We start from the raw sequence: 12,498 nt of genomic DNA on the forward strand, positions 1-12,498 counted from the left end.
GACTGAAACACACCCCAGTCTTTCCAAGAAAGAGCCCTATTTGCTTGTCCAGGAGCTTTGGCCTGAGGGGCAGGAATCTGCCCTGGCACACTTCTAGGAGCCTATGGAAGTGTTCTCAGGGAACAGAGGCCAACGGAGGCTGATGGATGCATTCTCTCTCTGCCTTGCTCTAGCTTGCCAGTATCTCCCAGAACCTCGGCTGGTGCCCCAATTTTTGCAGCTGCTCTCAGGAGACACCTCTACATTACCTAGTTCTGGTGGCCAGAGGGGCTATGTTTGCAGGTCCCAAAGGACTGTAACCAATAGAGAAAGGGGTCTTAAACAGCTAACAACACCCTCAGGGCACAGCAAGAAGTAACAGACCAAGGAGCTCAATCTCTCTGTGAAATGGGCCTATAATTTTATCATGGCAGGCTTCTAAATAAACACACATCTAAGGGCTGACTGTAAACCCTTCCAGACACCTCAGAGGGGAGCTCTTACACATGTCTGGTGCCCCAGTTTTTGCAGCTTCCACCCAGGGGATGCCCCTTGACTGCCTGACTCTGGTGGTCAGGGGAGCTGGTGTTCCTGAGTCTCACAGGACTGTAACAATCAAGAGATAGTTCTCTGCAAGGTACCACCACCAGGCAGGGCACTGCACAAACAGGAGACTGACACACACCCCAGTCTTTCTATGAAAGAGGCCTATTTGCTTGTCCTGGAGCTTTGGCCTAAGGGGCAGCTTTCAGGTTTGGCACACATCTAGGGACCTATGCAGGTGCTCTCAGGGGACACAGGCCAGGGGATGCTATCTTTGCACTCTCCCTCTGCTTCACCACAGCTCATCAGTATCTCCCAGAAAGGAGCTTATAAACTCATCCAAAGCCCTGATTTTTGTGACTGTCACCCAGGGGACACCTCCAGATCATCTGTCTCTGGTGGCCAGCTGGGCTTACACTTGCATTCCCACTGTATATATCTGCATAATTTAAAAGCTGCTGCCTAAGGGAATGACTTTCAATTAGCCTGAATCTAGGTGCTGCCTGAGATCCTCCTGTTTGAGACACTGACAGGTCTTCACACATCCTCAACTGTGAGGGCTATTAAAAATAAAATAGGCTTGGACTTCCCTGGTGGCACAGTGGTTAAGAATCCGCCTGCCAATGCAGGGGACATGGGTTCGAGCCCTAGTCCGGGAAGATCCCACATGCCACAGGGCAACTAAGCCTGTGCGCCACAACTACTGAGCCTGCACTCTAGAGCCCGCGAGCCACAACTATTGAGCCCGTGTGCCACAACTACTGAAGCCCGCACGCCCTAGAGCCCGTGTTCCGCAACAAGAGAAGCCACTGCTCTCTGCAACTAGAGAAAGCCTGCACGCGGCAACGAAGACCCAACACAGCCAAAAATAAATAAAAAATAGAATAGGCTGCTTGGACAATCACAAAGGTTTGGGAGACAACTAAGAGCTAAGGCAAGGTTGAATGATAAGGTTCATCTCCTATGCAAGAGCACTACTTCAAGACTGGGAGAGGTGGCTCTTTCATCTAATGCATAGAAACCAACACAGAGATTCAAGCAAAATGAGGAAAATATTTCAAATGAAAGAACAAGATAAACCTCAGGGGAAAAAACCTTAATGAAATGGAGATGTTATTTACCTGATAAGGAGTTCAAAGTCATGCTCATAAATATGCTCACCAAACTCAGGAGGCTATGGATGAACAAAGTTAGAAGTTCAACCAAGAGATAGAACATATAAGTACCAAATAGAAGTCACAGAGCTGAAGAATAAAATAATTGAACTGAAAAATACACTAGAGGAATTCAACAGCAGACTAGATGAAGAAGAAGAAAGGATCATAGAAAATCAGAGGAGCAAAAAAAAAAAATGACAAAAAGTGAAGATGGCTTAAGGGACTCATGGGGACAACATCAAGCATACTAACATTTGCATTATAGGGAGTCCCAGCAGGGGAAGAGAGAGAGAAAGGGGCAGAAAATGTATTTTAAGAAATAATGGCTGAAAACTTCCTTAATCTGGGGAAGAAAACAGATCCAGAAAGCCCAGGGAGTTCCAAATAAGAGAAACCCAAAGAAACCCACATCAAGACATATAATTAAAACTTGAAAAGTTAAGGACAAGAGTCATAAAAGCATCAAGAGATTAACAACTTGTTTTATGTACAAGAGAACCCCCAAAAGACTATAAGCAGATTTTTGAGGAGAAACTTTGCAGACTAGAAAGGAATGGCATAATATATTCAAAGTGCTAAAAGAAAAAAGACTTCCAAGCAAGAATACTCTACTCAGCTAAGTTATCCTTCAGAACTGAAAAAGAGAGTTTTCCAGACAAGCAAAAGCTGAAAGAGTTTATCATTACTAAACTGCCTTATGACAAATGTTAAAGGGACTTCTTTAAGCCAAAAGAAAGTGTGCTATAAGTAGAAAGAAAACACATGCAAGTACAAATGTCACTAGTAAAGGTAAATATATACTAAACATAGTGGATTAATCATTTATAAAGCTAGTATGAAGATTATACAACAAATATAGTAAAAATAACTATAACTACAATATTTAGTTAAGGGATACACAACAATAAAAAGGTGTAAAACGTAACATATAAAACAGGGAAATAGAGTAAAAATTTAGAACTTTCAAATGCATTCAAACTTAAGTTCTTGGGACTTCCCTGGTGGCACAGTGGTTAAGAATCCTCCTGCCAATGCAGGGGACATGGGTTCAAGCCCTGGTCCAGGAAGATCCCACATGCCACGGAGCAGCTAAGCCCATGTGCCTAGAGCCCATGCTCCACAACAAAGAGAAGCCACCACAATGAGAAGCCCATGCACTGCAACGAAGAGTAGCCCCCGCTTGCCACAACTAGAGAGAAAGCCCACGTGCAGCAACGAAGACCCAATGCAGCTAAAAAAAAAAAATTGTTCTTTTTAAAAATTAAGTTCTTGTACATAAGCCTCGTGGTAACCACAAAATAAGAAAGCAAGAGAAGAAGAAAAGAACAGAGGAACTACAAAACAGCCAGAAAACAATTAACAAAATGGCAGTAAGTACATACCTATCAATAATTACTTTAATGTAAATGAACTAAAATTTCCAGTCAAAATACATAAACTGGCTGAATGGATTAAAAAAAAAAAAAGGCAAGACCCTTCTGTATTGCTGCCTATGAGAGATTAAGTCAGGTGTAAGGGCACACACAGACTAAACATGAAGGGATAGAAAAAGATATTCCATGCAAATGGAACTGAAAGAATGCAGGGGAAGCTATACTTATATAAGACAAATAGATTTTAAAACAATGCAAATTGGAAAGGAAGAAGTAAAACTCACTATTTGCAGATGACATGGTTTTTTATATATAGAAAATTCTAAAGACTCCACCAAAAAACTGTTAGAACTAATAAGTGAATTCAGTAAAGTTGCAGGATACAAAATCAATACACAAAAATCTGTTGCATTTCTATACACTAACAATGTAGTATCAGAAAGAGAAATTAAAACAATCCCATCAAAAAGAATAAAATACTTAGTAACAAATTTAACCCAGAAGACGAAAGACCTGTACACTGAAAAGTGTAAGACACTGAGGAAAGAAATTGAAGAAGACAAATAAATGGAGAGGTAGTCCCTGCTCAAGGATTAAAAGAATTAATATTGTTAAAATGTTCATACTACCCATAGCCATCTTCAGTTTCAATACAATCCCTTTCAAAATTCGAATGGCATTTTTAACAGAAATAGAAACAATCCCCAAATTTGTATGGAACCACAAAAGACCCTGAATTGCAAAGCAATACTAAAACAGAAGAACAAACCTGGAGCCATCATGCTCCCTAATTTCAAACTATATTACAAACCTATAGTAATTAAAACAGTATGGTATTGGCATAAAAACAGATGACATAGATCAATGGAAGAGAATAGAGAGCCCAGAAATAAGCCCATGTATATATGGTCAATTTTTTTTTATAAATTTATTTATGGCTGCATTGGGTCTTTGTTGCTGTGCATGGCTTTCTTTGTTGCTGTGCATTTGTGGTGAGCAGGGGCTACTCTTATTACAGTGTGTGGGCTTCTCATTGCAGTGGCTTTTCTTGTTGTGAAGCACAGGCTCTAGGCGCGTGGGCTCTAGAGTACAGGCTCAGTGGTTGTGGCACACAGGCTTAGTTGCTCCGCGGCTTGTGGGATCATCCCAGACCAGGGCTCAAACCTGTGTCTCCTGAATTGGCAGGCAGGTTCTTAACCACTGCACCACCAGGGAAGTCCCTGGCCAATTAATTTACAACAAAGGAGCCAAGCATATACAATGGGGAAAGGACAGTCTCCTCATTAAATGATGTTGGGAAAATTGGACTGGCACAAGCAAAAGAATGAAGCTGGACCACTATCTTATACCGCTGACAAAAATTATTACTCAAAACGGACTAAATCTTGAACGTTAAGACGTGAAACCACGAAACTCCTAGAAGAAACTATAGGTGATAACAAAAGTAAAAATAAGTGGGACTGCGTCAAACTAAAAAGCTTCTGCACAGCAAAGAAAACCATCAACAAAATGAAAAGGCAACCTACAGAATGGGAGAAAATATTTGCAAATCATATCTGATAAGGGGCTAATATCCAAAATATATTAAAAACTTACACAGCTCAATTGTCAAAAACAACAATTAAAAAATGGGCAGAGGATCTGAATAGACATTTTTCCAAAGAAGACAGATGGCCAACGGATACATGAAAAGATGCTCAATATCACTAATCATCAGGGAAATGCAAATCCAAACCACAATGAGATATCACCTCACACCTGTCAGAATAGCTGTATCATCAAAAAGTCTATAAATAACAAATGTTGGGGAGGGTGTGGAGAAAACGGACCCCTTGTGAACTGCTGGTGGGAATGTAAGTCGGTACAACCACTACAGAAAAAGGTATGGAGGTTCCTCAAAAAATTAAAAATAAAACTACCACTATGTTCCTGTAATTTCACTTCCGGGTATTTATCTGAAGAAAACAAAAACACTACTTCAAAAATACATGTGCACCCCCATGTTCATTCAGCATTAATTTATAATAGCAACGACATGGAAACAACCTAAGTGTCCGTTGACGGGTGAATGGGTAAAAATGTTGTGGTATATATATGCACAGTGGAATATTATTCAGCCATAAAAAAGTGTGAAATCTTCCCATTTGTGATAACATGCATTGACCTCAAGGGCATTCATTATACTAAGTGAAATACGTCAGACAGAGAAAGACACGTACTGCATATGATTTCACTTATATGTGGAATCCTTAAAAAAAACAAAAATCAAGCTCATAGATACAGAGAACAGCCTGGAGGGTTACCAGAGGCAGAGGAGTGGGAGGTGGGTGAGGGAGTCAAAAGGTACAAATTTCCAGCAATAAAATGTCATGGGGATCTAATGTACAGCATGGTGACTATAGTTAATAATACTGTATTGAACATTTGAAAGTGGCTAAAAGAGTAGATCTTAAAAAAGTTCTCATCACAAGAAAGAATGTTTCCGTTTCTATATTTCTGGCATTGAGATTTATAGAAACCAATTTTCCTTTTAAATTATAAGAAATTTTAAGGCTTGCAAAAGATGCCCCTGTGATTGACTTGGATCACTTCTTGGATTAAAATGGCCAAGAACCATTAAAAATGAGCCATACCTACCCACGCTAACTTATTCAACAGTGAATCCTCTGTGCTACCTGAAGAGCAAATGTGGATGAGGGGCAAATACAGATGAATTTGGAGCTATTATACAAAAAAAAAAACAAAAACAAAAACCAAATTTAATGAGGTAGAAATGTCAAAATAATGTATAAAACTAGAAGTACCTACTCTACATATTCTATGGAATAATGTAGAATTTCAATTGGATAAGTCTACTGTTTTAAATTTATATTGCACTTAATACATTACCAAGCATATTCACATAAAAATACATAAATAAACAGCTTTTTATGAAATCAGAGTGGTAAAAACTGGGTCACAAACTGGAGCATCTTGGCTCTTCAGGGAGTTGAGCAGAATAAACTAATGCAATTATGATTTGGTCCCTGTCTCCCCATGTGAGACTCATGTCTTAAATTTCTATTTAGTATTTCAGCAGTCACCTACCACTAAAGGAATACTGTTTTGTTTTATTTTATTTGATGAAACAAGAGACCCAAACACATTCTCTGCAAATTACGTTTAAGACAGCTTGCCAGTGAGGCCAACCCAGATTACACAGCCAGATGTCTGCCGTGGGCTCCAGTTTCTGAGAACCTGGGGAAAGGAAACCCGAAGTTCCCCACCTATCACAACTGAGATGGCAGGTCTGACCCTAAGTAGGTTAGAGGTAATAAACTGCCACACCTAACGCCCTACCTTAATTCCTTCAATAAAACAGCAGCCGTTTTAAATATCAGAGGAAGGAATGAAAGAGCATACAATAGCGACGCAAGAACATGGTGGAAATGCCTCTTCCCTTGTATAGTGAAAGCACTGTCTTAGTTGAAACTGCTTCTTTAAATTATAGAAATTAAGGCAGGAAAACATAATCACCCTTCCCTTCACCCTCCACTCCCCTACCCAAGATGTAAAGGTAATGATAGTGATGATAGGGGCAAGAGGGCTTGCTGAAGATATGACAAGATATGCCAAAAAGAATAGCGAGGTAAGGATTTGCAAACTGGAGGGCTTGGAGACATCAGACCCTTTTTCATTTTATTCCAGGATATTTCTTTAAAAGCCTTAAGAGAACAAAGCATTCCTTTTCATCTTTTTGCTTTCAGTGTAAGCACATGTGTTCTGAAATTAAAACCCATTTTGGTTCTTTGCATTTTGTATACGTTTAGCAATCTCGGGTGTATGCAGTCCAGGGGCAAGTAGAGAATTCTACTCCTACGCAGTCTTGTTTATATATATATACATATATACATATATATATATATATATATATAATGATATATATATCATTAATGTAGTTTTATATGTTAGTTGATCTTGGAGACTGAAAATTAAGTTTTCCAAACAAAGAATTGTGTCAGATAAGAGAAAGAAAAAAAACCCAAAAAAACCCCAAACTATGAAGAATGCTGAAAGTACCACCTAAGTACAGTCTAGGTACATAGGAACTGTTAGCATGAAGCATAATTGCATTAGAAATTAGGACCCCCAAATATCACCTTTAAAGTGGGTTTTTACAGAAGCATTCTTGTTTAGTACACATGAAGCAGGGTTTTTTGTTCCCAAGCAGCCTGCCAATGCCAAGGACCCTTTCCTGCCTCCTTAAAGGTGACCTCTTAAACAGGCAGCCATACATAGTACCATGTTTACGGACATTTCCATAAGATAAAGTACACAGCACAAAGGCATATTGTCCTAAATGCACCATATGGATCAAAATGCCTCTGTTTATGTATAAATGGTGGAGATATCAGAGTGATATCTAGACAAAGCTACACTTTGATATATGGAGAATCTGCACAACTCCATGTTTACAGTATGATGGAGCCTATGGTGCCAGATAAGAAGAATGCATTTGCAGATAGACCTAAATCTTTACACTCTTGTGATTTTTAACTGACCTGCCTCTTTTCATCATGGAGTAGCTTCGTGACCATAAATATAGGGAACTACTGACAGTGTAACTCATCCCTTAAAAAGAGTTTGTTCTTAGCAGCTGTGACAGTTAAAAAAAAAAAAAAAAGGCTTTACTTACCCCAGACAAGGACAATGTATCTCAGCGGAATGAAGTACAGGATGACTGTGAACGCACAGAGGGCTACAATGGCCAGCCAGCTTAAGAATGGGATGGTCCAGTTGAAAGTACTGAATGAGAAATTAATACATTAGCAATCTGAGCACTTCCTACTTTTTTCAAACAAAGATGAAAATAAATGTGATTCTGATTCAAAATCTGGACTAAGGATCTAGTAAAGACTGTATTTCTCACTGGAATAGATTCCAATCGTAATAGGCTATCAGAAGATACAGGTTAGTCATAATCTGCTCAACTTCATGAACACAGGGCCCAGGTAAAGGGTGTTGACACCAACCTCTCCAGATTGTCCCAAGTGACTTAAGGGTCTAAGGTCATCACACTACTTGGGTGACTCCCCGTGGTTTAAAAATCTTTTTCCACTTCTAAAACTAGTACTGAATCTTGTTTTCTCCAAATTTTCATAGAGGAGAATACCCCTGGGCCTACCATTCTTTCTTCTATGAACTCTCACACAGGATTAACCACATTGGAAATAAAATGTTGCCAACGATTGTCCATAGATCTAAATCTTACACGGTTGTGTAAATCTTCAGAACTTTAGAAATCCTTAGAGGAATACTCACTTCCCACTTCAGTTATGTTTCAAATGGAATTAGAAGTCAGGAAGAGGGAATTTTGTAAAAATTCACCTGCCATCATAGCCCTCTTCCCAAAAACACATAATTAAGAAATAAAGTCAACATTACCTACTATTCTCCCTACCTTGTTGATAGCAAAGGAGAACATGGCACATGATAGATTTGTTGGGAAGACCAAAAAGGGAGTATAAGCTGGAAAAGGGTGGGTTATAACAGGGCCTGGCTGATGGCTCTGCAGTGTTTCCACACTGCTGGTGACTAATAATGTAGAGGGTCAGGGAAGGAAGCAAGACGGAGTACTGACAATGATATAACATCAGAACAAAGAACAAAAATGGGATCAATGAACAGAAGGACAGGAAGTTACAAAAGAGACAGTACTAAGATGGGAAGGACTTTAATGAGACAGAAAGATCAAGACAGAAGGCAAATGGAACGTGGAAAGACTGGGATATTTTTAGGCTTTTTGTGTAGAACATCTATTGTGAGTCTGGTAGTTTCTAAGAGAGAGTGACAAAATTATAAAGTAAACAGAACCATTCCACGGAGGCTTCGAGGTTGGGTATATAATCATATCTCCATTTATAGGCATACCATTGCCTTGAAGTTCAGCCTCCAAAGAGGAACTAACACATCTTGCTGAGTGACTCTTTAGCATAATTTAATGGAAAAAAAAAACAAAAAAACAAAGAAGGTAGCAAATCTGTGTTCAAAGCCTAGATTCTGCTATGTGACTTTAGGTGGTAAACCTCTCTAAGCGTCAACCTTCCCGGTTATAAAATGGGGACAGCTTTTATTGTATCCAGGAAGACTGGTAGTGATGGCAACATGTTTATGTGAATCAAGATGAAGTTATTAGAGCCATTCAACTCTAGGAGTCTATAAAGTATGGCATTTCTTCTTACCAAGCAGTGAGAAGGGCCCCAAGACACTTCAAGAAAATATGAAATTGTACATGATATGGATAAATGTCAGTGTTTTTTATTTCTTCTAATTTCCCAGTAATGGATGCTATGCTCACTTGGGCTGGGTTTTTCCAGGGAAGTTTTTGATCCAATAAAGGATGTTTCTCAAGAGATTTTCTCATGTACTGCCCTTCAGCCTAACACTTAAGAGTTATTCCTTAGCTTTGTGGCATATGGCTTGCTTTTTGTCTTTCTCTAGGTCAAATTCCTAAAAATGTTTTTCTTCTAGTAAGAAAGCCAAAGTTGGATCAATCTGGTTGTCTTGTTTTTAGTAACTCTTGGGGTCTGGCTTTGCTGTCGTTTTTTTTATCTCCTGTGGCCAGAGTGAGTCCTATAACTGTCACCAGGCAAAGAATCATGCCTTCCCTCCTTCACTGACACCTGTAGTTCCCTTGCTTCTGCCCGCTTGTGGAGAGAACAGAAGGCTGAGGGTCTGTTTGCTCTCCTGTGGCTCAGCTCCGAGCCATCTATCACACCACTCCATGTGTGAGGGCACTGGCTCTTCACGCAGAAAACCCTCCCTCTGGGCACCCTCACTGAAGAACACCCTGTGTTCTTACTCCTCTTGGAAGGAAAAATGGCAAGGAATACCAGTGTAGCTTTTTTCCCAGGGGGAAAAAAGACTGCCCTTTTCTTTTTCCACAGTGCATTGTGGAATCTATATCTAGAATATGATCTTAAGAGATGCAATTCAAGAAAGTTCTGGAATGATTTAGTAACAAGATGTGGTAATTATGGAGGCTTTCATTTTGTACTTAAAGATTGCTTCTGTATCTGCTTTCTGGATAGATCCATTTTATCCCGCGTGACCCCAGGGGAGCTTCTCTCTTACAGTATTTGAAAGATTACTGTGCCGAAAAGATAGCTCCTACAAGACTCACTAGATCCTATGCGGTGTTCCTGTACCTCAGCCTATACCTGCACCTCTGTCTATACCTTGGAAAGTTCACAAAATCCAGTTGTCCCCAAGGCTGGTCCACAGCCAGGATCTGGTCATTTCCTTCAACTGGCCATGGTCTTTTCCAGCCAAGCACCTGTCTGAGTCTCCTAACACCCAGAGTTACAAAGAAGCCTCTCCCCTTCAGGCATTCACAATCCTGACCTTAGAGTTGACCCAGGGTCTTCTGATATAAATGAGATGGTTTCTGTCAGGTGATCAATACGCAGTGTACCTCAGAGAAAGGACAATACTCAATAGGGAAATGCCCCATTTAGGACTTCACACTCTGCTTCTGCAGATAGGTTGTGGAGAACAAGGAAACATGCTTAGAGATGTAAATAACATGGAGAAGAAGAAAAGAGAAAAGATGTGGAAATCAGTCTTTAGAAGTCTGATACTGAATTGCTTAGAGGCACATTTGGGAGTGAGAGGGAGGCTGTTCTGTCTAATATGATACGAGAAAGTGGAAACTCAGCACCTATGCATATGTGGAAATGTGTTAAACAAAAAATTATACAAAATAAAATGCATTATGCCTTGAAACATGAAAGGCACCAGATGAATGACTCACACCTTTAGTTTAAATAATTTACTCCTTTCAATTTCTATGTATGCCCAAGGATCCAAATCTGCAGAACACTTTTGGTTATGAATAATAAACAATGAATAGATATATAAAACTAGGAAAATGTAGGCTTATCCAGATATACAGCACCCCTTCTTGAATAGATCATTTAGAAATCATTATGTAGGCCAATTTTCACATAGTTTAGTCGGTACGGGGCCTTAGTATATTTTTTACTAATAACTAATTATAAATCCACCTTACCATTTTTATAATTAAACAGTTGGTTTAAAAAATATATTAATAAATAAAACTATTTGAAGTAAAATGCAAGTAATATGTTTCTTAATTTTACATCAGCTCTCAATGAAGCTCTATTTCCTTGTTTAGAAAATTGTTTTTTAAATTATAAAAATTATGTAGATTTTCTAAATGACAAAGCATTAGTTTATTTCATCTATAATTATGATCTCAGCTATTTAAATATACAAAACTGAAAGCATATTTTTGCAGGGTGCTATACATAGTATGATTTTTTTTAATTTAACTTTATTGATGAAATTATAACTCGACAAATAATAAACTGCAGGTGTGTCTTAATTACCTGAAATCCTCATTTAACTTGGTTTATTTTTTTTCTATCACAATTTCATATTCTGTGTAAGAACAAAGTCTCACTGTGAAAATGTGCTAAAATTTAGGACGGTGTTATTTCTTCAAAGCTACAAGTATGACTTCTTTCCAACCAATATGTTCTAAATTTCAAGGAGGAAATTGACAGAACTTTCATAAAACCAAAGACAGGCAGAAACAAAGTAAATAATGATAAAACTGAGCAATAGATCACCCAGGAGTGTCCCCTGCCAGAAAGAATGTGGCAGTTCACCCTCTGAGAAACAAATGGACACTGTCCCACAGAACACCAGGGCTCACATGTCAGCATCACTCACTTCTTTATCCTTTCACCAAAGGAAGCAACTTCATCTAGGATGTTCTGGACACTGATACATACTTCCTGGATGGCATAGATTTTATTTATAAATCCCTTTTTTTCGCTGTCCTAAAACACAATAAAAAAGAGAGAGAGAGATTCTATATGAGTAAAGGTATCCTTGAGGGCTTGAATTCTTTTAATTGTCCCACTCTTACATTTTTAAACTTAAATGAACTTCATTTTTGCATATATATAAATGGATATGTGAAGCCCACGAAGTGTTTAGGATATGAAAGGAGGTAGAGGAGGAAGCGTACTCAGCATTATGGAGCTGTGCTAGTATAAAGGTGGCTGCAAAGCACAAGACTCAGATTCTGTTGCTCTTGCCCTGGCGAACAGAAACATTTCAGCCAGGGGGAGGGGAGGTATAAAGAGATCAGGTCTCAGAATGACCAAATGTGGAATCTGTGCTGACCCTGGACCTACCATGACGCGATACTTAGCAAACCCAGTTTCTTGGCCCCAGCACCCGTACACCTAAGTTTGGTCTTGGCTCCAGATATTTTAATAGAAGGGAATGCTGGGTGCAAATGAGAAGACCTGTGAGCAATGAAAACTGCAAAAAAAATTTTTAATAAAAAAATAACAAGGTCAACTGAAATCCAGTAAGTGGCCACCTCTAAACAGCACCTTAGGTAGATCAGATACACAGTTAGCCTGGCCCCG

The 12,498-nt window shown here is 39.1% G+C and overlaps 1 protein-coding gene across 10 annotated transcripts in view; it reads right to left on the bottom strand.

Moving 5' to 3' along the window:
- MCTP1 (multiple C2 and transmembrane domain containing 1) overlaps nucleotides 1–12,498 on the bottom strand; it is a 352,345-nt gene that overhangs the window by 7,544 nt on the left and 332,303 nt on the right. For 9 of the 10 annotated variants that reach the window (XM_024746952.1, XM_024746948.1, XM_024746954.1 and 6 more), the window contains 2 exons: nucleotides 11,789–11,898; nucleotides 7,728–7,837 (listed from right to left, as the gene is read on the bottom strand). In XM_024746952.1, the coding sequence (XP_024602720.1) occupies nucleotides 7,728–7,837; nucleotides 11,789–11,898 (220 nt within the window). The remainder of the gene's footprint in view (nucleotides 1–7,727; nucleotides 7,838–11,788; nucleotides 11,899–12,498) is intronic. The other variant, XR_003003489.1, reaches the window with a different exon arrangement.

This window comes from Neophocaena asiaeorientalis, unplaced genomic scaffold (genome assembly GCF_003031525.2).
Source record: "Neophocaena asiaeorientalis asiaeorientalis breed wild unplaced genomic scaffold, Neophocaena_asiaeorientalis_V1.1 scaffold550, whole genome shotgun sequence".
Taxonomy (NCBI): Eukaryota; Metazoa; Chordata; class Mammalia; order Artiodactyla; family Phocoenidae; genus Neophocaena; species Neophocaena asiaeorientalis.